Source organism: Dinoponera quadriceps, unplaced genomic scaffold (assembly GCF_001313825.1).
Source record: "Dinoponera quadriceps isolate SergipeBrazil2010 unplaced genomic scaffold, ASM131382v1 scaffold5230, whole genome shotgun sequence".
Classification (NCBI taxonomy): Eukaryota; Metazoa; Arthropoda; class Insecta; order Hymenoptera; family Formicidae; genus Dinoponera; species Dinoponera quadriceps.
In genome coordinates, this window is record NW_014559346.1 from 699,810 (window position 1) to 725,837 (window position 26,028).

Genomic DNA, 26,028 nt, shown 5'->3' on the forward strand with positions numbered 1-26,028 from the left:
TTATCCAATGAAATTATAAGTATTCCAGTAAACTCGCTTTTGTAATTCTCATTATATCTCGAGACACACAATCGGCTCTCTCTAAAAGATCTCGAAGGACCTGCGTGATGAGCGAATGAATGAAGAAAAAGAAAAGAAAACACGAACGAATCCGTTCACTCGGCTTCGTACAGCTTTGAGAACTACTTTTATTTGGCTTTGTTATTCACAGTGGCTGGATAATGATGACGACGGCATCATTCTCGCTTACGTCCCGCGACAATTACGGTATACAAACGGTGCTTATCCCTTATTATCAGTTCGTCTAATTCGATTTCGGGTATCCTATTTACAAGCACGCTCCGCGCGCGGAACGTTTTTCGTAAAAATGTCTCGTAAATACGTGGATACGCGCGCGGTAAGTTCTTCTTCGCGTCCGTCTGATTCGACGCAAGCTCGCCTCCTGCCTCGAGACGAGATCTCGCAAGAATACGCGCGCGAACATGAATGATGATCTGCCGCGCCGAAGACGTCGGAGACGCTTCCTCGACGATGGAAAGGTACAAAGTTACATTTTTGCTTGACGAGAGGTCGAATGACTAGAAACGCTTTTCCTTAGACACTAAATAACACGCGGGGAACGGGGAGAGCCCGAGCGACAGCCGGCGCTCCTCTCGGAGCTGTCACGAGGGAGTTCGGGAACCCCGACGAGCCGTCGACGGGCCGTTGTCGTCGTTTCTATTCGAACGTTGTCCCGTTCTTGGACGTTCGCGGGTCCTCCGGCGTCCAAACTTTCGCGTACATCATACCGTTCGGTGAGATGTCCGACTTCCTGGACCACGAGAGCGAGTGCGAGATGAAGGGGTTCCCACCGCTGCCTGGAAGCCGCAATTCCGCAGAGATTAGCCAACGATCGTCGTCCGGGAGTCGTGTGACTCCTCGAGCCGAAATTTTCATCGTCGATTTCGACGTTCTTAAGAATCATTTTTATGTCTACTCAGCACGGCATATAAACCACAAATGAGAACCTACTTTGATGATACTGACTTTCATGAAGTTCTCTCTTGAATCTTCAGTTTTAGAGCCTTTAAATTTAAGACAGAATTTAATTTTAATTTTAATTTAATTTAATTTGATTTATATTTAATTTAAATTGAATAATAAGTCGAATCTTTAATTTTAATACAATCCCGAACAATCCATTTTGCTGAAAAAGCCGAGACGGAAATTTAAAGTGTCATAAAGTTAAAGTAGGATGGAACAGGTTAAAAACGGGCATTACACAAGGAGTAAAAGCAGGGAAATATTTTTGTAAGAAAATTTCACGAAAGACCACTCCTTCTTAGTCTAATCATTTTCGTGAGAATATTTTTGCAAGGATTTGTCGCGAACTACAACTACGCTCTATGTAAGACAGACAGGAAGTTCTCGATATCGCTGTATATATATTTTAAATTATAAATATCTAATATATTCAAAATGATATATTATACAGTATTCACTTATGTAGAAATTTTTACATATATACAATCACATCTCTAATTTTACCCTATTTTAACGATTTTTAATCCCCTCTAATTTCTTTTCAAAATGTTTAAAAGTGGAACTAATAGTCGAACCAACTGAAAATGTTTGCACACGGTTGAATCAGTCGGTGGAAGAGAGTTTGATTAAATTTGTCTGGCAACGAGAAAATCAAGCTCGTTTTGGTCGAAGGAAACGGAATTTCCGATGATAAGAAGAAATCAGTCGGGCTCGTCATACGAAGCAAATCGAGAACTACCTGTGCAGGTGGTAATTAAAATTGGCCTCACCACGGACTATGATCTTCTTAGAGTCGTCTCGGCTGGAACACCTCGTGAGACCGTTGTTCCCGGTCAGCGGGTCGTTACCCTTGTCGGCCCTGACGAGCTCGTTGAGGAAGTTTATGTAACCGATGGCGAGCTTCAGCGTGTCGACCTTCGACAGCCTCTTCTCGTACGGTAATGTCGGTATGTGGGCCCTCAGGCCCTCGAAAGCGTCGTTTATGTTCTGCATGCGCCGCCGTTCCCGCATATTCGCGGCCTGTCGTTGCTGCACCTGCACCTGTCGCGGGCATTTTCCCGACGTACCGCTACGCCGGTTACCCCGACTTCGTCTACGGGCAGAAGAGAGAGCGAATGGATATACTTACACGCTTGTGTTTCAGCGGGTCAGGGAAAAAAAAGGAGGACGCACAGTCTGGTGCGTCTTTGCGCGCGACGGCTATATTTTCGGAACGGGAGGACATCTCAGAGGAAGAGAGATCTTTTGCTTTTCTCTTTCTTCTATATCCTTCCGCTTGATGCATTTTACCGGTGCACTTATTTAATGTAATCTTACGATTTAATTTAATTTTTCAAGGACATATTTATATACATATTTATATAGATGTATATGTATGTATATTTCATTTATATATAGTTTTCTACATTATTATTGTTTGATTCTTTTCTTGATATTCTGAAGAACATTTTTATAATATGCCAAGAATATTATGTGAAGCGGACATATAACATCGACAGAGCGTTCCCATAAAATATTCAAAGATATCACACGCAACATTCCTGGAATATTACAAGAATATTATTTTAACATTCAATCATACTCGTGCAATGTTCTAGGAATATTACGCGAGCTTATAAGGCCGGTGGTGGTCACTCACTCTCTCGCGTGGTTCTCCTGATCGCTGCTGTAGACGCTCTCGTTGTCGCTGCTGTTCTCGTCGTACAGGTAGTGCTCGCTGCCGCTGGTGCTACCGGTGCTACCGGACGGATGCGACGGCAGTTGCGACGGTATCGCCGGCAAGGTCGCCGTGGTGGGCACGCCGCAGTGCGGTGGCAATGCCGGGATCGCCGGGTTCCCGAGGAAGCTGTGCGCCTCGTACAGGTAGTGCCGGCTCATCATGTCCCGCTCGAGATGGTCCATGGAATACATCACGGCACCGGGCTCACCGAGAAACGGATTCACCTTCCGATTCGACTCGTCGTTCACAACCGAAGTCTCACCGATCTCGCGTGACAAAACGCGAAATTCCAATCCCTTGCTGTGCCTTTGCGATATCAAAGGAGAGTCAGATGCGCCCTAAGATCCTTCCCTCTTTTTCGAACTGATGCTCGTCAGGTGTTCTCCGTGTGAACGACACGTATCTTCATTTCTTTTTTCCTTCCTATATATTCGGTATGTGTAATTAATTCTCTCGAAGATCGCACGCCGAGAGAGCCGGAGCGCGTGTCATCGATTGATTAATTAGCGAAAATTAACTCGTCAAACGTCACTTATTAATTAACGAAGATCTGACTAGAATATTTGACCAGACGTTGAGAGAGAGAGAGAGAGAGTACGACGCGACTGTAGCGTTTCACCTGGTTCCCCGGATGACGATTAATTAACGACGAATTAATTAATCGTCGTCGTTACGGACGTATCTCGGACTTCTCTCCCGTTGATGTTAACATTGCGTTGCACCGTGCGATGTCGCGTCGGCAACCGAGAAAGTGTGTTCACCGGATCGAGTGCCGAATCACGCGCACTCGTGATCACGTCCGGAGGATCGAGAGAGATAAAATCGACACGCGTGCCGGGCTCACGATCGGCGCGTGCACGGTAATGTCTCTAAACAGCGACACGTGCGGACCTTCCTCGGCTCGGGCACGTGTCGAGATTTGTCGAGGCACTTGTTAGCCAGCGCGCCTCAGCTCTCGTCCCGTGACGCCTCCGAGCGTCCACAGTGCTCTGGCACTTACGACGTCAAGACAAACAGATCCGGATGTCGGCAGGACGCTCGTAATCAGCGGACATCTCGCGGCCTTCGCTTCGTCGAGAACGAGATCGACGATTCTCTCTCTCTCTCTCTCTTCGTCGCGCCCAGGTTTATCGAATTCTCCGATTGTCGAGAGAGGGATCGGATATCCTGCAGAATGACACCCGGGATCACATCCCTCGGATTGCACTTCGCCGTCCTTCGGAATCGCCTTTCGATCGTCGCCGGCGAGTCTCACGATCGGGGATTCACTTTACGGGCTCACCACGGATGTTTCCTTCTCGTCCGAAATTTCTCAGGATCCTCCGCAGGAGTGTTCTGAGTTCCTTTGATTTTACTTCGCGGTTTGCACCGACGATCCCGAATGGATTTCCTCGCGAGTTTGTTTGTTTAATATCGTGAAAATCGGCGATTCGGCTCGCAAATCGCACGGCCAATCGTCTAGATCGATTCACGGAGGCCACGAACGTTCCTTAAGGTTCTTCGGGCTTTTTCCGGGATTCCTCACAGAGTCCTGGATTCCTTGAATTCACTTTGCAACCACACCGACGATCCCGATGTTTCCTCGCAGATTTATTTAAAAACTGGTGATTGCTGGCGATTCGCACGACTAGACGATTAATTTACGAAGTCCGCAGACGCCTTGCGGGGTCCTTCAGGATTTTCTTCGGGATCCTCTAAATAAAATCCAAGGTGCCTTGAATTCACTTTGCAACCGCACCGACGATCCCAATGTCTCTCCGCGAATTTACTCGTCGCGAAAATCGCGCTGTCACTCGCGATATTCACTCAAAGGACACTTTCGCTGTGCGAAATCGGAGAATCCTCGAAGGAAAGGGTGTCCATCGCGATTTCGCCGACGTCGTTATCCGTCCGTCCGTGTCGGAAGTCTCGAGAGAGAGAGAGAGAGAGAGAGAAAGAGAGAGGGAAAGAGAGAGAGCCTTCGCAGCTTCCCGACCGTTCCGATCGTTCAGGTGGCAATCTCTCGCTGAACTAAAATCGAAAAGCGACAGCAAGGCGGAAGCCATCACGGGGTTGAAAACCCAGCCACGACCCCATTCGTCGAGCGGTCGGCCGGCAGAGCCTGCCTACCCCTTCGTTGCTGGGGTAGCGGCGCCGCCTCTTCATCGATCTGATAAGGAACGCTGTTGTTCTCGTTCCTAGATACCGTCCTGGGCCACGCTGCTGCAGCAGAATCGTCGCGGCCAACCGCCAATCGGAAAGCCCACTTTCTCAAAAGTGATCTTCGCAAGAGGGAGAGAGAGAGAAGGTAGCGTGCATCTCTCAAAAATATCGCGGGGTGAACTCGGAAGCCGGAAGAAATTTCGCTTAACTTCGCGGAAGACAAATTTGCCGGCAGTTCGTTTTCCGAGAGAAAATCCGGAGATCCGAGATCGCGCAGAGACGAGTTTCAAGGAAAAAGAGAGAGAGAGAGAGAGAGGTAGAAATTTATTTCATTATTTGGGAAATGATGAAATTACAAGAAAATAAAGTAACGATGTATGCACGGGGAAAAGATTAGCATCGATTCAAGACTCATATTCTCGCATACAAGCAAGAATACATAATCTTATACGAAGGTAAAATTTGCTCTTACCTGGAGAAATTCCATATAATTCCGGTGAAAATAATTTTCATGAATTAAATTGAAATAATATTGAGATAGAAGGAACAACATATATCTCAAGCTAAGAATTGCATCAACTTGGAAATATCGTTCTTTCCATCTATATATTTTTCCCCTTTAATTCGCAAAAATTATTCTTAAATAACAAGAATACGATATATTTTGAGTGGGAACATATCGAATTCCTTCGTGTAAGCGAGTTTTATCTTTATATAAGATTACATATTCTCGCTTCTACGTCAAGTCTTGAATTGATATTAATTTTTTGTCTATGTGCACCTTAGACATGCACAGCTCCGATATCCGCCGAAATTAAGTAGACGCGGCGTTGGACTTCGTGCGGCCACCCTTGACATTTTCGCGCAGAGTTCTCTCATCGACGTCACAGAGGTGTCGTTCGTGCTCGACTAATCATTGGTCTCGTACGTTCGCACAAGGACGCATAATTTTTCAAGTACAGTCTATAGCGACTCGATCAATTCGTAATTAGCCGGCGAACGCAAACGCAAAAGTCCGTCGCAACGGAGAAAACTGGTTACACACTAGGTAAGCGAGCCTACTTACGACGTCATGTCCCAACAAAGGGAGGCATATCGATTCTACTTGCTTTCAAATTCTCGTTAGTCTCGATGCACAAATTCTACCTCGTAATAATAATAATAATAATGCGTACAAATATTCGATCAAATACCAATTGTTTTATTATACAAAGTCGAAGTGATTTTATATAAAAATACGTTTTACACCAAAAAGAAATGTACTAAAATACTAAGTTATTAAGATTTTTTTTTTAATATTTTAAGAACATTTTTATAATATTACGAAATATTACATAACATTCTTAGAATATTATGAGAATATTATATTAATATTTAATAGTATTCATATAATATTTTATGAATATTACGCGCTTATAGAGATATCATTTTTGATCGCTGTATCGTCTGCGTTGTTGGAACCTTCGCTTCCCCCGGCGGGCCGAAGCGAGCAGCGAAGAGCACATCGGCCGGGAATCACGGGGATAAGCGGGTAAGTCTTCGTAATAGAAAAGGAATCGGCCACACGTGCCGGCCACGTGCAACCGCGACAACGTCGCGCAAGGGTTGTTCCTGGGGTTAACCATTTCGGCGACATTTGGCCCCACCAGCCTGGCCTGTAATTATGCGAGCCCGTAACAGGTACGATCTGATTCCCAGCGCGTTATTACGTGCGAGATAATTATATTTAATAATGTATCGCAGTTATACGGCCGCAATATGTTCGCCAATAGCGCGCGCGAGTTATCGACTCACCTCGACCGGACGACGCGGCGACGTTCGCTGTAATTTCCGTGCAAAAGGACTTGTAAGTTGGAACGGATTACCCGTCGTGAAAATAGCCGGCTTGAAAGCACAATAGAACTTGTCCGTGCGACACAATCGTATTTATCGTCGCGATAAGACAAAGAAAGATATTGTGGTACTTGTAACTATAATATACCGCAACTGTACGCCATAGTAAAAGAATTATAGTTATAATTATAGTTATAGTTATAGGCGAGCCATTTTTCTACGAAGGGAAAAATATTATTCTACTTCTAAGAGAAGCGATTACTCAGTTTACTTTCCTACTTTCAAAAGTAATAGTCAGTTTGAAAGTAATATCTTCAACGAAAAATGCTCTTTTTTATCAGACAGTCGCGAAATATACTCATCACAAATTTTAAAAAAGCTCATTATCGCATATTCGAAAAAGGAACTTATATCCTTTCCAAGGATGTTATTTAATTTTATCAAAGAAAAATTAAATTCGGTTTGTTTGAATAAGCACGAACCGAAATTTGTTTAATTTTAAAATTCTTGATTGGGAAATATTAAGCTTACCAGGATTCAGAATATATTTGGAATACTTCTAAGCGTGTAATATTATTTAATATTAAGTAATATTTCTTGAATATTAATAGATATTTATATGCCCACCTCTAATAATATAAAAAAAAATATTATTTAACGTTATTATAATATTATATTTTTTTATGTTCAATTCCATATATATATATATATTACGCGGGCGTGGGAAAGTGAATCTGACCGCATCTCGTCGATCCTTTCCGTGCGGGAGAGAAAGCGTCGCGCAGATGGGGCACGATAATTCATCGCGAGTCGACGTACCCTCGCCTCCTAATTTCCGAGCCGCTAATTAGCGAGACGTAATGGACGAGACGCGAGATCGTCCTCGCACGCACGCTCCTAACGGGCCTTTGTTTATTAGCTCGTCGGCAATTCCCTCCTTCCGAACGGAGGAAAACTGCTGTTGCATCGGTGGAATTAAGCGTACACATTAAGAAGAAGCACATATTTCAGGACGTTACGCGTTATAAAACGTCAAATGACAACGTTATGTCGACAACGATTTCTCGCTTACTAGGAACGAATTACAGACGGGGAATCGTTTCTTCTCGAGCGCCGACCTCCGCGCGTAATCCCAAAGGAAAATACGGCGCGCGGACAGGTCCATTGTGTCTGCGCTGGATTCTCGATCCAGCGGGGATCGACGGAGGAGATAGGCAAAGGGGATTTAAACGCGGCCACGTGCACGTAGTGCTCGAATGCGTCCCCGCCGACGAGGAGGAGATGATCCGCGCAATCTCGCGCCGCAGATCGCGCCGGATCACGGAGCGGCTTCGCGGTCGTTCCATTCTCCGTCCGCCTTTCGCAACATGCAGAGCGGGCCGACGGCTCTGATGGCCGCACATGGTATGTGCGTGAGATAAAATGAGATTTCCGGGAGCAATCCGTAAGCCTCGCTCGACCGGCCGGCCGGTGAATCAAGCGATTTTTCACGGCGCGTCTACCGGCAGAGGACCCAACACCTGGTGAACGTGGAACAGGCCGGAGTATCCCGGCCGAAACCCACCCCTAAGTGTCTATTAATTTATACTCAGCGGGAGTGTGAAATCGATTTGCGCTCGCAAGCGACATGCGCTCGCCGGGTTTTCTCCCGGCTCTCGATTCTCCGCACCCATCATTAATCTCATCGGGCGGAGAAATTGCGTTTTGTCACTCTTACGTGTCCCTGCAAGCGTGTAATATTCCTAGAATATTATACGAATATTGAGTATTAAAATAATATTCTTGCAACGTTCTAAGAATGCTTTTTAAATATTATCAGGAGCGGACATGTAGCCATCTGTTAATATTCCAAAAATTATACAGTTTGTTACAGCTAGCGAAAAATATCGTCGCTAGTTTTCGCTTGTTTTGAGTGAAACTCCGCTCCGAAGAAATTCCGAGTTCGCGTCGGAAAAGAACGGCGGTCGGACTGCTCGGAGGTGCTCTCATCGTGTTCCTCACCGGCAGAATGACGAGCCGTAATAACAAATCGATCGCGTGGACGCCGAAGACACGTACGTAGGCGAGGGTTGTCTCTCCCCTCCGGGAAAGTGGGGTAGACGATGCATTGGAGCGTGGAGTGGTGTTTTGGGGGCTCGTGCCCTTTCCGCGGGGGTCGTGTGTGAGGACACCGCAGGGGGTAACATCCAGCCGGATACCGGAAACGGTTAGGCGGCACCGGATACAGGGAACGCATTATTAGACAGGTGGCTGAAAGGTTCCCGTGTGGGAGGTGGGTGGCTCCCGACGATCAGGACAAGCGCGATCCTGTCGTAAATGTAAAAGCGGAATCTGAGAAATCGGCGGAAACGCGAGAGGTCCCTAAATCTTGGATTGCACGAAGATCGGCGCGATATCCTCGACAACTAATATTAATTAAGCCTTACATTTTATATAGTTGAGTCAATAATTATTATAATACTATTATCACCTGAATATTTTCGAAAAATAAGAATATTTTATATTAACAAGTGGATAAAGATAAAGAAAAAAAGTTTACATTCACAGGTGTTCGAAGGGTAAAAATGAAGTTCAGGTGAGGCACCTCTAGGGGCTTTGACCTTGACATGTGTGAAAGAGGATGCTCTCCTGAGTAACTTTCAAAAGAATTCATTTAGCCATCGCTCATTGTTTATGAAAAAGTTATGAACAAAGGAATTTACTACTAACTAAAATGTACTGAATTTAACTAAAAACTGCGTATATTGATGGAATGATAGTGAAAGAAGTGAGATCAATTGAGAGAGAATATCAATAAAATTTTCAACATAATATTTCCATCAGTGTATATTGTTAAATCGTACTACGACTTCGTTCTTTTTTTTTATTAATATAAAGAGTGTACAAAGAAGTACAAAAAAGCACAAAAAGTGATAAAAAAAAAGAATACAGCATTAGGGACGCAGCCTATTCGATCCTACTACGACCTCGGGTCCTTCGTTGGGTACAGTGGCGGCTCGTAGCGGAAACTTTGGAACTAATAGAAGTAACAGGTTTGAGTCTCTGCTGAAAAATCCTTATGTCTATTATATCACTTTTAGCAATCTTAAAGTACCCTTCCTTCCCTCAAACGAGAAGTGCGATTCTCTCATGACGGATTGGGCGGACTTTGATTTCCCGATACGATTTAACAACAAATCGATCTTTCCATTGTTTTCATTCCCTCAGGGATAGTTTACTGTACCGACTTATCGACGAATCGTGGTTCTGAAAAATTCAAATCGCCACGGAGAGCCTCAACTCCCGCTTCCCACGCTACATTCGCTCGCGCGGGGGGAAAGTCAAGATGAAATTACATCGCATTAAAGCAACATCAAAAGAAAACTAACGTTGCATCGGTTGGAACCTCCCTTGAATTGAATTTTCCCGCTTTCTCCGCGGGCCTCTCGTCGATACTGAACCGGTGCAGCTAAAAAGAACAGACCAATTGACTGTATCGACGAGAGGTCTCGCGCATGCGCACGAGCGCACGCTCCATGTTGGCCCCCGTGGAGTCGACGTCGTGGCTCGCGCGCGGTCGCGCCGATTATTTCCGCTGAGCTGGGCCGAGTTGTTTACATCCGCAGGACTCGCACCGCCCCTACCCACGTCTCGCGTCCTTCCGGATCCCCCCGTTGTCCGATCGGCCGCCTTCACTTTCCCGTCGTCGATCCGACCGACGGTATTCCCGGAGTGCCGTGTGATCGTCGAGGCGCGCGCGCGCAAACGAAGAAGAAGACATGAAGGTGACAGTGACAACGCTGAGCGACGACATCTTCGTCCTGGACGTGAGCGAGGAGCTCGAGCTGGAGAACTTCAAGGCGTTCTGCGAGATCGAGAGCGGCGTGCCGGCGCACGAGATCGTGATCGCGTTCAACGGCCTGCCGCTGATGGACGACAAGAAGTCGCTGCGGGACCACGGCATCCGCGACGGCGACGCGGTCATCCTCCAGCACATGCATCAGAGCGGCAGCGACATGAACCTGCAGCCTTTTAACAGAGGTGAATGCCGTTCTCGTCCCCTCGATCGTCTTAGCGGTATCCGAGCGAACGCGCGTAATCATCAAACACCGCCGCCACTTATCTTGTCTCGTCGGTAGCTCACCGTTATCTTCATCTCGTCTCTTATCTCGTCTCCGTCGATAAGCACTACGAAGCAAAAACTCGACGGCGGCGAGACCTCGGCCTTTGACCTCGCTTTAATTACGCATTCCGTTCGTTAGTCCCGAGCGGAATCTGCGCGAGCAACATCGGCGAAACTGTGCCTCTCACCACTCTAGTAGTTCTCGGGTTTGTTCTTTACGGCTGAACCGGGAATGAAAAGTGAGTCGTGCCGGCGGATTGAGCTGGCTTGTGTGCTCACTTGGTGGTTCGCTGGAAATTCACTTTCAAAATGTCCGATAATTATCGGTGTAATTATAAGTGAAAATCCAGCTCGAAGCATTCAGAGCACACAACATCCGAACTAATGCAGCCAGTCTGTAAAGAACAAACCTCTTCTCACCTTGAGCTCTGTCGCTTCGTTTACAATCCCTGGCAATATTATTAGACTACGCACTTTGATTCTTCAACGGAACACAAGTTAGGAGGAGGAGGAAAGCTACGGATTTTACTATCACTCGGTCAGAGCAATTCTCAGGGTCGAACCAGCGCTCTTACCTCCGCAGGTGTTTCGTAGTGTCGAAATCACTCGTTTTATCCGTCCATTTTCGCAAGCAACGTCAATATTTTTCACACGGAAATTTACCTCCTCTTAGTTAAGCGAGGAATTCGAGTGTCGGTCTACAATAGATATTTTAAGCAATTGACCGACACTGAGGTTTTAAGTCACGAATAAACAGAAATAAAAACTCAATTTCGAGCGAGGACTTTACTTGATAATCAGCTGCCTCCTCCCTTGTTTCTTTCTTTCCCCTTCACCTGAGTTCACCTGAGCTCACCCCCGACATACACACACACACACACAGCGCATGTAGCGTCCTGCAAGAACTGAACGTACTAAATTCGACGAAACCGTCGCTCTAGCCATTCCGTTACTGGACTTCAGTTCCATCAGAGTTCCCGGGGCGTCGAATAATCGCCAGCCCGCGAACAGCAGCGGCCGAGCAGGGCAGAATCCGCGCGGCGGCGAGGACGATCCGGCGCTGATAAAGAACATGTTCCTGGCGAATCCGGATCAGCTGGCGCTGCTGAAGCAGAACAATCCCAGGCTGGCGGACGCCCTGCTGTCCGGGAATCTCGGTAAGCGAGATGAGAGACGCCTCCCTACTGCGTTCATTGCGACGTACCGACGCACCTGTGTCCAGCACCTGTGGCCTAAACGTTCGTGCATTATATAGATAGATTTTCGACTGTACTCAGAGAGCAGATAAACGCTCGAGAAGAACGGCAGGCGCAACGGCTGAGAATGATGAACGCGGATCCGTTCGATACGGAGGCCCAACGGCTGATCGCCGAGGAGATACGGCAGAAGAACATCGAGGCGAACATGGAGGCGGCGATGGAGTACAACCCGGAGACATTCGGCACCGTCGTCATGCTCTACATCAATTGCAAGGTCAACGGGTTCCCCGTCAAGGCGTTCATCGATTCAGGTAAATCGATGCCGGCGGCAATTGACGATCGAATTTCGCTTGGGAGGAATAAGGAAACGCTTAAAGTGCCTCTCGAAGAAGTGGGTAAAAGGCGGGCGAATTCATCGTTTGCACACTTAACGCGTGATTATTGCGCGACGGCGTGCCAGATGTCAATAGCGTTGAATCGTACTCTCGGGGGGGAGGGGGGGGGGACTATTTTTAAGTGTCTTTGTTCCCGCCGCGTCTCGAAAGGACGAGTGGGCGTCTATTTTTAAATCCGCGCATCTCGGAAAATCATTTCACACGACGCGTGGAAAAACAGTTTAATTTTAGAGCACGGGGTACACACGAGTGTGCACGGGAATGAAAAAGGAAAACAGAAGGAACTGGAGTCCGCCTTTTCTCGGCCCGGACCGATCGCTCCTCGCGGGGTTGTATTAATGCAACGACGGTGATGATATTAGGTGTACAAATGAATTCGCTGCTTTCGCATTCGGTGTCCCGTGACTCTGGCTTCGAATGAAAATTTATCTCCCATATGGTGGCAACGACGACTTTATCGAGTCGAAACCGCCAAGTTTTTCCCGCGAGGTCACTCATCAGCTGCCCGATGGCCGTAAAATCATGTAAAATAATGGAAATTATCTCGAACGTTAAACTCGTACTCGACTTTTTATGAATAAACTTGGAATCTCATGAAGAAAAGGCGCCGAGAATTAATTTGTATGTCTAATAATGATGACGATGACGCGAAGTAAAGGGAATAAAAGAGATCGTTTCGCCGGGCGAGAACGTCAGGCGTGTTCAACGTGGTGTCGTCGAGTACGTGTAGCAATAATTTCTTCTTTTTTTGCTTCGTAAGGCGCACAAACGACAATCATGTCCGCCAGTTGTGCCGAGAGATGCCACATTATGCGGCTGGTGGACACGAGGTGGGCCGGGGTCGCCAAAGGCGTCGGCATTCAGCGCATAATCGGCCGTATACACATGGTACAAATACAGATCGGCAACGATCACCTGACCACGTCGTTCAGCGTCCTCGAGGAACAGCCTATGGACATGCTGCTGGGCCTGGATATGCTGAAGAGACATCAGTGTTGCATAGATCTGAAGAAGAACGTCCTGAAGATCGGCACCACCGGCACCGAGACTCCGTTTCTGGCGGAAGGTGCGTATATCTACGTGTGTCCGTGTATATTGATTTTTCTTTCCTTCTCTCTCTCTCTCTCTCTCTCTCTCTCTCGTACACTGACCGATTTTATTCGTCGACTCGCGCCTCTCTGTTTCGGCCAGGTGATTTACCCGAGTGTGCGAGACTCAGCGGCAATAGCGACGACGTGCTGGACGACAGGGATCTCCAACGGGCTCTCGAGGACAGTTCGAGGGATGCGAAGAAACAAAGGCAGCAGCATGGTGAGTCTTTCTCTGCTTTTTTGTTTCTCAATTCTTATCTTACTGTTCGTGATCGTGATTTCGTGAAAACCTTCCAGACGGTCAAGGAAGCAGCAGCAACCAACCCGGCACGTCTATGTCGTCCAGCAGATCTACCGTTCTAGAGACGACAATCTATCCTCAAGATCCGTTCACGGAGGCCACGGTGAAAGAGTTGGAAGCCCTCGGCTTCACGAGGGCGCAAGTGATCGCGGAACTGCGTAGATTTAACGGGGACAAGACACAGGCCATCGCGGCGTTGTTCGCGAAATCACTGAAATTCTGAACGTTAAGGGAACTTAACGCCCGCGCGCGCGCTCGAGGGAAAAAAGACGGAGAGACGTAGCGAAAATTGTGAATACAGGACACGCAATAAAGAGAGAGAGAGAGAGAGAGAGAGAGAGAAAGAGAGACGGAGGAAAGACCCACAATTGTAAGAGCAATTTTTACATGTATCGTCCGGCGCCGCCTGGTAGCTCTCGTAGCTGTTTGATACACCTTCTCGATATACCTTCGCGCGGCAATCGAGCGATTTTTATAACTCAGCAATCTTTGCTATCAAGTGCTGCACGCATTTCGGGCCTGATTACGAGCGACATCGCGACGAACGATTCGCGGTAAAACGGAGTCTACAGTGAGAATTTAAGCTCTGTGAGCCTGGAGAAATTGGCCAATCACAACCGAACGCGAGGGGAATAATCGACTTGCGATTGGTCGATTTCTCAAGACTTAGAGATTAAAGCATTTATTGTAGACTAACGATTTATGGTGATGACGTAAACGACTCGCACACTTCCAAGTTAGTAACAAAAAAAGAGAGAGATATATCGCGAATTCATGAGGCGTGTCATAACCCCGCGTGTTTTCTTGTTGCGCGTACGCGCATCCCTGGCCATATTTTTAGACGCACTTTGATTCTTTAATAGAATACATGTTAGGAGGAGAAGGAAAGCTACTAATTTTACATTCACCCGGTTAGAATCATTCGCGGTGTCGATCGGCGCTTTTCACCTCCGCAGCCTTCCGAGCTGTCAAATCACTCGTTTCACCCATAACTTTTGCAAACAGTATTAATATTTTTCACACGAAAATTCAATTTTCCAGTAGTCAAGCGAAGAATTTAAAGTTTCGGGTCACGAATAAACGAGGATAAAACTAAATTTCAATCGAGACACATCGTATTATATAAAGCTGGCCCCCGGAGGTCAGCTTAATATGAATTGTAAAGAATTAAGGTGCGTCCGATAATACGAACGGGGACTGTAAGTGAATTGCGTTGTTATCACAACATTGCAACGGATCCGCCGCATCGGATTACGCTGTTAAGAGTGAACTGCAAGTCGGAGAGATGTCAAATTGTTGATGAGATACTTGATATACTTAATGCGACGATCCACGCGTGCACAGTAGAGGTTTGCGATAGACACACATTGGCTATCCCAGACTTAGTTCGGTCTTCACGGCCTCACACGCGAGACTCGCTCGCGTATACACACACACACACACACACACATAGAGTTTGCTGAACGGAGAGACACGAGACACGCAAGTCGCAAGATTTCTTATGCCGCGTGTCTCTGCGAAACACACGTGAATCTTTTGCATTACTTTGTAATATTCCGTTTACACGAATACGTTTAGACGGATGCAAATGTATATATATATACACACGTCTAGTGTGTAAGTAATAGAGTCTAAATAAATCGTGCACGGCGCAAACGCAGAATCCTCTCGCGCGAGGACATCAGTCTTTATTATGGTTTTTAAAATGGTTTGGCTCGGCGTTCCGAAGGCTCGAATATATCCGACGACGTTTCAACCCGCTCAAACTCAGTTCCTCCGTTTGTTTATCGAGGTAATGACGACTAACTTTGTATATATAAAATGATGTAACGACAAGTGAACAGTAGAGAAATTGTCATTTCTCTCTTTTTTTTTCTTTTTTTTCTTTTTTCTACGAGATCTTTGTGACGTAAGCGATCCCTACGCACGCCAGTTTTTACGGTGGATAACGTTGATTTTGTACTATTGTTACTTTTGCTCCCCCCTTTGGTAAGGTATTTGGTACATCATTGTATTCTCTCTTGGTCGATGATAAAGTCGTGATCGAACTGCTATGGCTTGGTTTATTCATTCAGCCAAATCCGCCAAATATCTAAGAAATTGACCAATCACGATCGAGTTATAGAAGAAAAATCAATTATGATCGGTCAATTTCTTAAATCTTACGCCTTAAATTCTCATTGTAAACGTCGCTTAAGTTCCAGTTTACAATAGGTGCTTTAAACTCTGAGCCTTAAGAAATGGACCAATCACAGACGAATATGAGGAGAATAATCGACCGTTGTTCACCTGTCGTCAAAGAAGGACAGCGAAAGTGAGTATTCGGGAAATTAAAGAGATATCAACATACTCATACAGCTTCGTGTGTTAATATTTTTTTTTTTATTTCTCAAGTATATTTTCCTTATATCTTTATTCATTTTCTTATTTATATGACATTTATTTCATTCATTTATTTATTTCCTTCATATCTCAGATATATTTTTATCATTGAAACATAATATAAGTAGTCTACAAGAAGGATTTCACATTCAATTAATTCCTATACTTGTGTGATAGCGAGTCAGATTTCACGGTCTTCTCGCAAATTCAAGCCTTTGTGCCTGCCACGAATGCGGGAAAATTCACTCGAATTCGTCTGCTCGTAATTGAAATCACACACGCACATGCACGCACGGTAATAAACGATTCGCCACCTGCTCTGTTTTCTCTCCGTGTGAAATCTCACATTCCGTGTTGAGGAGAAATCCAAATAATTACACACGTACTTATTACATGTATTCGTAGGTACAAATGCATTTGTATATAACGTTGTTAAAAAAGAAGCCGTCTTATTGGGGATAAGGCAGTTCACCGCCGTCCCATTTCAGTTCCACCACTTTGCCGGTGTGCGCCGACTCCTCGCAGGCCGTCGCGATCTTGCTCACCGCCAGGATCTCCTTCGGCCTGACCAACGACTCGGCCTTGTCCAGCACGATGTCGACGAAATGATCGAGTTCCCGGCGGTAGCCGTCCGCGAATCGGCTGGCGAACGAGTACCAGATGGGATTGGCGGTCGGCCCTTCCACGCCGTACTGCCTGCGCACCGAGTGCATCGGCTGCTCATTGTCGACCTGCACCATGCCCTTCGGCCCGAACACCTCTAGACGTTGGTCGTAGCCGAAGGTGCTGTTCCGGGACAGGTCGATCGTGCCGAGAGTGCCCGAGGGAAAGTGCAAGGTCACGGCGACCGTGTCGAAGTCGCCGATCTCCTTGATCTCCGGGATGTTCGCATCAGCCAGGACCACCACCTGCGAATAATCGGCAATAATTGGTAGAACGTTAATTGGCAGGCTGAAAATTAAAACAGATAAATGGAGCAGGGTTGGGTAAAAAGTTAAGTTTCACTTTGGAGTTCGCGGCTAAAAGTTAACGGCCCGTAAAATTCACTTGGTTCAAGTTACCTGAGCAATAACGAAATTAACAGTTAAGTGAAAATTCCCTTCATAGGAGGAGGACAGGAGCAAAGTAAGCATCCAGGGGGCCTTAATTAATGCTTGAATTTAACTTCTAACCGATTGACTAGTTATTATCCAACCCGGAACATTTCTTTGGCGCTTCTCTTCCGTACAACTGCCGAAGTCGCACCTTGTCCGGATATTCTCCGAGGACCCAGGTGATGACGTCGATATCGTGGACCAAACAGTCGTGGAAGATGCCGCCGGACGTCTTGAGGTACTCGATGCTGGGCAGGGGGGAGTCGCGCGCGACCGTCTTGATCATGTGCACGTGCCCGATCTCACCCTGACGCACCCTGTCGCGCACCGACGAGTAAGACGGATCGAATCGCCGATTGAACGCGCAGAACAGCGGCCTGCCGACCCTCATGGCCATCTCGTAGCACGTGAGGATGTTCCCGCGATTGTCCGCTATCGGTTTCTCGCAGAACACCGCTTTCCTCGCCTTCAAAGCCTTGCCGACGATATTCTCGTGAGTGAAAGTCGGCGATGCGACGATGACCGCGTCGACGCTGGGACAGACAGATTGCAGAATATATGAGTCGGTATAACGTATATATAAATATGTGGAATGTTTGCACGGTTTAGCGTTTAACTTTCACGTTTGCACGTGCGTTCGTGTCTTCTGTTAAATCACGATTTCTAAACGGACTTAATGCGGCTACTCACTCGGGATCTTGGTACACCCTGTCCGACTGTTTGCTACTTAGGAAAGTAACGTTTTCCAGATGCCAGTATCTCTCCATCTTTTGCCAGTTACTCTCGACGTCGTCAACGATGTACAGAAGTTTGACACGCTGGCTGCACATTATCGACGTCAGATGTATCGTCCCAACGCGTCCCACTCCGAAGAGGGCCAGCTTTACCACCGGATCTCGCGAGTCGGTCTTCAAAGCGAGATTCGTCAAGTATCTACGAAGGTATATCTTCGCCGATCAATAAGATCAGTAAAGGGGAATGCTTTCCCCTTTACAAGTATTTCCCAAAAATTAAAAACATCTCAAATTTAGACGATTAGTCAGTAAACGTTGCGACAATGTTACAAATCTGACGTTGATTATATAAAGAAGTTTCGGTAAATATTTCGATTGAAATTGCTTCACCCTTATCGAGACTTTCCCTTAGCGTTCCCGTCTTATTCCCTTAATGTCACCGGTTAATTGGTGTTCTCACGGATATTCGCGACACATCGAACACGGCAATGCGATGTCACGGCACACGTGGCAGCTGCTCGCTCACCTGTTGTAAACATAATCCTCCGACGGTGGCGAAGGTTTTGGCCTGACATACGGGGACGCTTCCTTGAATTTCTCTGTTGCCATTGTCGCAAATTAAAACGCGCGTCGCGCTCACAAAATATATTACGCGAGTGAGACAACCGGTGCCCCGCTGGTAGCTTCTTATCTGGAGCTGGTAGCTCTATATATACGAAAAGACGTAAGACTGAAGGTGGGGGGTTGCTCGGTGTGACGTGTGTAATGTTTAATGATCTATCGGCGGTTTATGTCGATAAGACGAAGATAAGTCCGCCCGATCTACGAACGGCGCTTACAGTCGGCGTCGTGTATGCCGTACAATTCTCTGGAATATTATATCATCAAGTGACGGTTTAAAAACATTTGTAAAATGTTATGTCGAAATGTTTGCAAAACCCATATGAAATCGATGTTTCCAATGATTGATTTCACATTTCATGCTTACCTTGAGTTGCGCGATTTTCGACCTTATTGGATGGACGCGTAAGGTTGAGAATCGTGTAATTTTCCGTTCAGAGAATGGAACGACGTACACGACGTACGACATCGATTACTTCGTCGATGTGACGCCCGTGACAAAAGTGAGAAAAATTACCGTCAGGTCGAGAAGTCACGCAATTATTGGCGCGAGGAAACGGCTCCTCCGCTCGCTGCTGAGATGAGAGCTTTTTCGCATATATATATATATTTACTTCAATTCTGTTTCGAATTAACATTTATTAGTTAGACAGTGAAGTAAATGTATAGAAAGAATTTTGCTCGACACAAGTACTAAATTTATTTCTCGTGCGGCCTCCTCGATGTGGCCTCCTTGATGCGCTGAAAATACGACGAGCCGTGCGACTTCGCTTAAATTGTCCCAGACGTGTGTCCGTCTCGGCGAATATCTCGACTCCGAGACATGATGAGAGGACGCGTTATCGTCGAATCGTCGGGCACGAGACGCGATCGCTATCCGGCCGTTTGTTAATCGCTCGAATTATTATCACCGTGACCTGTGACTGCATCAAACGTGTCGAGCAAATCATCGAGCGATTCACTCGGCAAATCGATTCTCCTCACCACGATTTTACGGCCGCGAAAATAGAATTGCGGCTCCCGAAGGTCACGACGGGAGGATCGTAAATCGTTGAAAGAAAGCGTAGAAGCGTCGGAGCCCCTCAGCTTGTTTTTTTTTACGGGCCGGAGAGAGATAGACAGAGGGAGAGAAAAAGAGATTCAACTATTTAATTTATTACGAACAACAACAATAATAAACAAAATGGTAGCGAATAGCGGTGGTGGCAATAATCTCTCGAGAGAGCGGAGCATTGCGGAGTCTCGGCGGAATCTCGACGGCGGTTCATCGGCGAGACTTCACCTCAGGCGATTTACAGCCGAGACGGCCGTGCGATTATTATTCTGAAAATCAATTCGAGCACGTGTGTTTTTGCCGTGAAAACTGTGAAAGAAGACTTAAAAATCTAGTCGCGAAATACAAGATTTATTTCGCAGAAATGAATATTTATTTAAATACGGCGAAGTGAAATTTTATTCCCAGCGGGTAAATCAACTAATAAGAAAACTTGGGTATATTTCGTGAGAATATATATTCCGTCATATCACGGTCAAATTTTCTCCCAACCAATGAATAGCGAAGAAAGTGTCACGAGAAACACTTACTTCGCAAAATTCCAATTTCTTTTTCTCAGTGTGCTTATTTTGTTTTTATCAATTTTAATTTTATCATGAATCAATTATACACGATCCTTCGTGTTTTTATGTAGGGACACCGATTGTGCCCGGAAAATTGTCGAATAGCAATTTAGCCGGGTCCGATGATCGAGCCCGGGCAACGAAATGTCGAGGAACCGTGTTGTTCTCTTAACTTTGACTGTCTCTTTATTAGCTGGCGCACATTAGCGTCTCTTGCCTTACGAATCGCGACGTCCGGCACGAAGACCACTTGGTCGCTGTAACTCTCCACGTAAGCGGCCCTTTTGTTCCGGTCCCTTTCCGGATCGGCGTCGATTAGGGCTATGCTGGATCTCGTAGGTCTGAGGAAGAAAGCAATAATGCTTACTTGTCGAGTCTCAACTTTCATTGCCTCGCAGTGAAAAGCTCTTCCATGCGTTACATCGATCGTATCTCCGAGAGAAGAAATTCCGAAGAAGTAAAACAGATTCGTTCGACGGATATTAAAAACATATTTACTTATACTGACATACGTATTTTTACCTGAGAAGAAATTTCTTTCGAACGGGAAGGTGCGAAATTGGCGAACACTTTCTTGTGTATGTATAGTTTACCGTGAAAGCAATTATTTATTCTATTGTATCGACATAAACCAATTTTGACTTAACGAGATGATGATGATGATGATGAGTCAACGTGTAATCACCTTCTTTTGCTCCCATTAAGATCAGCCGTCACCGTGCGATCCCTCGGCTTCGAGAAGTCGCATTCCAACGTGAACGCGGCGTCTCCCGGTGTCACCAGGTCGTCGTCGTGCTGCACCACCACGACGTTGCTGTACTTTTCGCCCTCCTGTCATCGAGACCGAAGAAAAATGTAAAAAAATACTCGAGACGGACATTTACAATGTTGAACGATTATAATTATATAATTGATCGGATAATTTCGTGTAAGAAATTATATCCTTTCTTCATTTGAAATTTGCTGTACTTACGTTTACGCGTTGGAGGAATGACAATAAAAAAATATTTAGCTCTAAACAACGACGACAGCGACAACGATGATGATGATAATAAATAATGAAGAATAATATACGTTGCGTTGCTCACCTTTTCCGTATCGCACTTATTTAAAGGGATATTCATGGTGAAACTCCTGCCGCGTACCGGATCGAGGAAGCAGGACGGTTCTCGTGAGTGGAAGCTGCCCTGTGTGTAGATCACCCCGGAAAAATCCTCGGTGGTGCGTAACTCCACGGTCATCTTGTCGGCGCCGCATCGCAGCCCCACGCGATCGTAGCCCTCGGTGGAAGCGCCCGTGTCCTCGGACCGATCCTGTTCCCAAGTCTCCTCTACGACCGTGCGATCGAATATCGACAGAGTCGGATAAACGATATCCCTTTTCAACATTTTCAATTTACCCGTTTCCACGATTTTTTCGCACATTAAACTACTTATTTGCACGATTACGAGGCAAGTCTGAGATAAGCTTAAATTATGGTAAATTTAAGAAAGGAAAGCAAAAAATGACATATATCGAATTATGAAAAAAGATATATATAAGTAAAACTTGAATAAATATAAACAAAAAATTAACTAATTACTGTAAATTTTTAATAAAAAGGTAACAGAAAACTAATTAATTTAATGAAAGAAATTTAATAAAATATTAATTAATTACTGTTTAAGTTTTTTAATACCTGTGTTACATCCATTCAGCTTGGCGCTCGCCAGGAACACGAGGAGCAGGATGGCGCGCATAATAAATGTAGAAGGCGAATGGACGAACGAACGTGAACTGACGGTAAATTCAAGTTCGCCTAAAGGCCGAGTCGTGTGTTTACCGCCGTTACCTGAATTCCCCCTTCGCGTCGAAATCAAATATACTTTCACCATGCTGCAACACGTGACGGAAAATCTCCTCTTCTTATTTCTCTTTTCTCTACCACAAGTCATCGCATGGTTCATCGATCGCCGCTGCGGATCATTGATCTGGAACCGAAATCTCTCTCTCTCGAGTTTTTTTTCTCGATCGCGCACAAATCGGTATTAATTTGTAAGACGGTAAAACAAAGTATCACACAGGATTGGATGAAAAGGATTTCTTCGCGGCAACCGTAAGGGGAAGCTTCGCGGCGAACGAAGGAAGTGAGAAATACAAGATGCGAGAAATTAGTACAAAATTAAATAACTAAGGGAAAGATAAGAAATTCAGAAAGATAATCAATAATATCTCGAAGCAAAATTGAAAAACATGCGATTCTTGGAAAATGTTGCATCTTCGGGGCACATCGGACGCTAACGGCGGCATTGAAGTCGTCCTGTCAATTCCGAAACAATGCTACCAATACAACTACTTGTTTTTATTCATCGAATCTTTCTCACCCACGTATTCCTTTGCAAATTTTGTATTTCGGGATTCTCTGACTTGATTATATAATTTAATGGGGAGGGGGAAACACTCTCTTGTTTCGATCGACTGATCAATGAAAAACATCAAAATTAAGACTTACTGAATCATCTCAGAACTAAATTGATACTTGTAATTACTCAATAATTCGGTACACTCGACATACAGTTGTGATTCTGTGAATGTTCTCGCGCCGCTGAAGTATCGTCGGAGAGACGGTTTTCGTCATGAAAGTTGGCCGGATTGCGGCGTCGTGGCTCTGCCGGACGGTAGAAACGAGTTCTACGGCACTTATCTGAGAGCACCGAGACGATCAACATGTCTGCCATCCGACTCTCGAAGGTTCTTTTCTCGCGCGTTTCACAGGCGGCCCGATTTCCGCAACAATTCGCTGCGCCCACGATCAGGTGCTACTCTTGTGAGTATAACGAACGCAAATCCTCGAATATTACTTATCACCTACTAAGGTTTCTTATACAAAAAAAAACCAAACGCGTTGTTATCTGCTGACATCCAGTATTATCACTCGTCCGCACCGGCTGTTGCCAACTCGACTTGTTTTGAATATCATGAATAAATCATGTTTTTCCTTTCCTCGTGCACATCCGTCGATACGCAATATATATCGTACAACTTAATAGCACTTAATTGAAAAGCTTTTCGAAGCACTTGCCATATGCGTATCGATAACGGCAATCATTTGTTACGTCACGGATCACGTCACGTATTTGACGTATTTCGTATACGAGGCCTTCGCAAGTATTGTTATAAGAAAAAAAAAAAGAAAAATGCGTTAATGAAATATAACAGTGAATGATCTTTTCTCTCGGGAGAATTCTGATGCCCGTAATGACCTCCTTCGCAGGTGAGACGAACAATTTCGAGCACATCAAGACCGAGACTACGGGCGAGAAGAAAAATGTGGGCCTCATCACGTTGAACAGGCCCAAGGCCTTGAATGCTCTGTGCAAGGGATTGATGGACGAATTGGATCACGCCTTGAAGCATTTCGACGCGAACCCGGCTATCGGCGCTATCGTTCTCACCGGGAACGAGAAAGCATTTGCTGCTGGTAAGGCCAGGATTGACGTTTTAATCAACTCGGTGTAGACTCTTAAGTCCAGTAGGCTGTAACTGATGGTGATCATCTATTTTGCGGGCCTCGTCTTTTTACAGGTACACATGTATCAACCCGGGGGAAAATTTTTAATTTTAATTTGTAATTTTACAGACGCGGGGCATTTCATAGGCAAATACGTATAGATAAATACATAGACATTACTTTCATAACAATGATTGTCAGGTGCGGACATCAAGGAGATGATGAACAACACGTACACGATCAATGAAAAGAACAATTTCCTGCAAAACTGGGAAAACATTTCCAAGATAAAGAAGCCCATCATCGCCGCTGTGAACGGTTACGCTGTAAGTAATGCTTCTCCTTCTGCCGGAAAATCTCCGCTGTAAATCGTATAACATTGACATTCATTTCGTCTCTTCTTCGATCGTGCAGTTGGGCGGAGGCTGCGAACTAGCATTGACATGTGACATCATTTACGCCGGCGACAAGGCCAGATTCGGCCAGCCGGAGATCGCCATCGGCACGATGCCCGGAGGTGGCGGCAGCCAGCGGCTGCCCAGATTCATCGGCAAGAGTAAAAGCATGGAGTTAGTGCTCAGCGGCAATCCGATCACCGCCGAGGAAGCCGAGAGGAGCGGTGAGTCTCTCTCGCAAAGAGCGACTCGGGCAGCACAATCGTTCAAAATCGGGACGTAAGATGTCTTTTAGACGTCTTGAAAAGGACGTAAAGACGTCTTATATTACGATATCTTAAAGGCAACTTGAAGACCCTGCGAGGGGATAGCAACATTGAATTTTTAATAATAATTTAATTTTTAATAATTTTATTTTCTTTTATTTATTTTTTTATTTTAATAATTTTAATAATTTAGTAATTAATAATTTTGACTTTTAATAACTTGATGGATAATTAACATTGATCTTTCATAATTTCATGAAAATCTTAATAGTGACATCACATTCTCCTTTCTCTACGCAATAAATTTTCTTTTCTCCGATATTTACTTGAAAATTCATTATTGCGCTATAAGATACGTGCAGAGATTCCCCCCCACGATTATTGATCTCCTGAAACGCGAAATTCTGCTTCACAGGCTTGGTCAGCAGGGTCTTCCCGGCCGACAAGCTGGTCGCGGAGGCGGTGAAATTAGGCGAGAAAATCTCATCTCACTCACCGATCATCGTCAGCTTGGCCAAAAAGGCCGTCAATGCCGGTAATTGAATGCAATTATCCAAATGAACCACATTAATACGTTGGGTGTGGGCTCAACCTTTAGATCAAGTTGGGCGTGTTCTCTCTCTCCCTATGGCATGTTGTTTTTAAGTATATTTAAGTTAATTCAAGTTAATTGAAGAAGTTAAAAAAAAAATATGCCGCCACGGGGGTTGGATTTTTACATATAGCTGCACCTAACATGTTAATTCGTTTCGCTTAATCGCCAACTTTACACGGCTACACAAATATTCATCCGTATTTTTTGCTAATTTCAGCGTATGAAACTAGTTTGCAGCATGGCCTCAACTACGAGAAACAGCTGTTTTACGGCACATTCGCCACGGTGAGCTCTCGGATTAGATCGACAAACGGTCGATCAGTGACCGGTAAATGCATATCAATTAATGACAAAACCAAAACGCGACTTTTCAGGCGGACCAGAAGGAGGGAATGGCTGCTTTCACGGAGAAACGTCCGCCAAAATTCACGAACGAATGAAAAGTTCATCGTTTGTCGCTATTACGGACGGGGCGCGAAAGGGGAAGTGCGAAATTGATTACAAGGCATTCGAGGATTCGCCGGAAATATGTTTCCGAAAAAGAAATATTTTTATACTGATATATCTTTTTAGATGAAATCGTGCACGAGATGCTGCCATTTGTTACATTTGTTATAAGATTGCTTTGAATAAACTTTTACGAGAAAAAACAAACCAAGGTAGCAGGCGGTGACGAGACATCAATGGACGTGAAAGTTCAAATGAGACTTTTATTCGAGTATATTGCTGCTATCTTATACATGAGATGGATCTCGAGTATGATACATTTAAAGCTAATATAGCATTGCAGTTATATCATATTAAAAATAATAATAATAACAACAACAATTATTATTATTATTATTATCATCGTATAGTAGAAAGGGGAAAGTACAACGGTTAAGTGTGAGTCACCATCAACGTCGTGAACGATATCTACGTGACAGCGAGATGTCTCGTGAAAACATCAGGTAGGAACAACAGGATTTCGGTAAAAACATCAATATAGCCTATATAATGCGGCGTATAGCGAGAAATGCAATGCGTCA

At 45.2% G+C, this 26,028-nt stretch overlaps 5 protein-coding genes across 9 annotated transcripts; 2 read left to right on the forward strand and 3 right to left on the reverse strand.

Moving 5' to 3' along the window:
• Positions 1-261: 261 nt before the first annotated feature.
• On the reverse strand, positions 262-2,934 carry LOC106750313 (pancreas transcription factor 1 subunit alpha-like). Its single transcript, XM_014630569.1, has 3 exons — positions 2,663-2,934; positions 1,794-2,116; positions 262-857 (listed from the first exon to the last, which is right to left on the reverse strand). Exons 1-3 carry the CDS (start codon positions 2,932-2,934, stop codon positions 718-720), a joined length of 735 nt encoding a protein of 244 aa, XP_014486055.1. The 3' UTR covers positions 262-717.
• Positions 2,935-10,234: 7,300 nt separating this feature from the next.
• Positions 10,235-15,860, forward strand: LOC106750317 (protein DDI1 homolog 2). The gene is made up of 6 exons (XM_014630578.1): positions 10,235-10,738; positions 11,762-11,977; positions 12,076-12,330; positions 13,175-13,480; positions 13,606-13,725; positions 13,803-15,860. Exons 1-6 carry the CDS (start codon positions 10,477-10,479, stop codon positions 14,027-14,029), a joined length of 1,386 nt encoding a protein of 461 aa, XP_014486064.1. The 5' UTR covers positions 10,235-10,476; the 3' UTR covers positions 14,030-15,860.
• Positions 15,861-16,562: 702 nt separating this feature from the next.
• On the reverse strand, positions 16,563-18,716 carry LOC106750320 (inositol 2-dehydrogenase-like). Its single transcript, XM_014630580.1, has 4 exons — positions 18,543-18,716; positions 17,973-18,215; positions 17,434-17,815; positions 16,563-17,096 (listed from the first exon to the last, which is right to left on the reverse strand). The coding sequence occupies exons 1-4, from the start codon at positions 18,623-18,625 to the stop codon at positions 16,638-16,640; spliced, it is 1,167 nt and encodes a 388-aa protein (XP_014486066.1). The 5' UTR covers positions 18,626-18,716; the 3' UTR covers positions 16,563-16,637.
• A 1,056-nt stretch (positions 18,717-19,772) lies between these two features.
• Positions 19,773-23,489, reverse strand: LOC106750321. 5 transcript variants are annotated; one of them, XM_014630582.1, is made up of 6 exons: positions 22,809-22,885; positions 21,933-22,224; positions 21,343-21,584; positions 20,940-21,085; positions 20,472-20,595; positions 19,773-19,960 (listed from the first exon to the last, which is right to left on the reverse strand). In XM_014630582.1, exons 1-6 carry the CDS (start codon positions 22,869-22,871, stop codon positions 19,916-19,918), a joined length of 912 nt encoding a protein of 303 aa, XP_014486068.1. In that variant the 5' UTR covers positions 22,872-22,885; the 3' UTR covers positions 19,773-19,915. The 5 variants fall into 5 exon arrangements, with proteins under 5 accessions (XP_014486068.1, XP_014486072.1, XP_014486071.1 ...); XM_014630586.1 differs by lacking the exon at positions 22,809-22,885 and adding an exon at positions 23,179-23,489 and having other exon boundaries at positions 19,773-20,595; XM_014630585.1 differs by lacking the exon at positions 22,809-22,885 and adding an exon at positions 23,106-23,489 and having other exon boundaries at positions 19,773-20,595.
• Positions 22,918-25,654, forward strand: LOC106750322 (enoyl-CoA hydratase, mitochondrial). Its single transcript, XM_014630587.1, has 7 exons — positions 22,918-23,060; positions 23,508-23,714; positions 23,946-24,070; positions 24,159-24,363; positions 24,821-24,940; positions 25,218-25,285; positions 25,375-25,654. The coding sequence occupies exons 1-7, from the start codon at positions 22,961-22,963 to the stop codon at positions 25,438-25,440; spliced, it is 891 nt and encodes a 296-aa protein (XP_014486073.1). The 5' UTR covers positions 22,918-22,960; the 3' UTR covers positions 25,441-25,654.
• Positions 25,655-26,028: the final 374 nt, after the last annotated feature.

What these genes read in the sequence shown, in the direction of transcription:
- LOC106750320 (XM_014630580.1), bottom strand. Translation starts at nt 18,625, where the DNA reads ATGGCAACAGAGAAATTCAAGGAAGCGTCCCCGTATGTCAGGCCAAAA. An exon ending in AGGGTGTACCAAGATCCCGA is followed by an intron (nt 17,816 to 17,972) that starts GTGAGTAGCCGC and finishes TGTCTGTCCCAG; the next exon opens with CGTCGACGCGGTCATCGTCG. An exon ending in TCGGAGAATATCCGGACAAG is followed by an intron (nt 17,097 to 17,433) that starts GTGCGACTTCGG and finishes GATTATTCGCAG; the next exon opens with GTGGTGGTCCTGGCTGATGC.
- LOC106750313 (XM_014630569.1), bottom strand. Translation starts at nt 2,934, where the DNA reads ATGTATTCCATGGACCATCTCGAGCGGGACATGATGAGCCGGCACTAC. An exon ending in CAGGAGAACCACGCGAGAGA is followed by an intron (nt 2,117 to 2,662) that starts GTGAGTGACCAC and finishes TTCTGCCCGTAG; the next exon opens with ACGAAGTCGGGGTAACCGGC. An exon ending in TAAGAAGATCATAGTCCGTG is followed by an intron (nt 858 to 1,793) that starts GTGAGGCCAATT and finishes TGCGGCTTCCAG; the next exon opens with GCAGCGGTGGGAACCCCTTC.
- LOC106750322 (XM_014630587.1), top strand. Translation starts at nt 22,961, where the DNA reads ATGTCTGCCATCCGACTCTCGAAGGTTCTTTTCTCGCGCGTTTCACAG. An exon ending in CGAGGAAGCCGAGAGGAGCG is followed by an intron (nt 24,364 to 24,820) that starts GTGAGTCTCTCT and finishes TCTGCTTCACAG; the next exon opens with GCTTGGTCAGCAGGGTCTTC. An exon ending in TTTACGGCACATTCGCCACG is followed by an intron (nt 25,286 to 25,374) that starts GTGAGCTCTCGG and finishes GCGACTTTTCAG; the next exon opens with GCGGACCAGAAGGAGGGAAT.
- LOC106750321 (XM_014630581.1), bottom strand. Translation starts at nt 22,871, where the DNA reads ATGACGAAAACCGTCTCTCCGACGATACTTCAGCGGCGCGAGAACATT. An exon ending in GCTGAATGGATGTAACACAG is followed by an intron (nt 21,585 to 21,932) that starts GTATTAAAAAAC and finishes GCACGGTCGTAG; the next exon opens with AGGAGACTTGGGAACAGGAT. An exon ending in CTTAATGGGAGCAAAAGAAG is followed by an intron (nt 20,596 to 20,939) that starts GTGATTACACGT and finishes TTTCTTCCTCAG; the next exon opens with ACCTACGAGATCCAGCATAG.
- LOC106750317 (XM_014630578.1), top strand. Translation starts at nt 10,477, where the DNA reads ATGAAGGTGACAGTGACAACGCTGAGCGACGACATCTTCGTCCTGGAC. An exon ending in CCTGCTGTCCGGGAATCTCG is followed by an intron (nt 11,978 to 12,075) that starts GTAAGCGAGATG and finishes TGCATTATATAG; the next exon opens with ATAGATTTTCGACTGTACTC. An exon ending in GACTCCGTTTCTGGCGGAAG is followed by an intron (nt 13,481 to 13,605) that starts GTGCGTATATCT and finishes TGTTTCGGCCAG; the next exon opens with GTGATTTACCCGAGTGTGCG.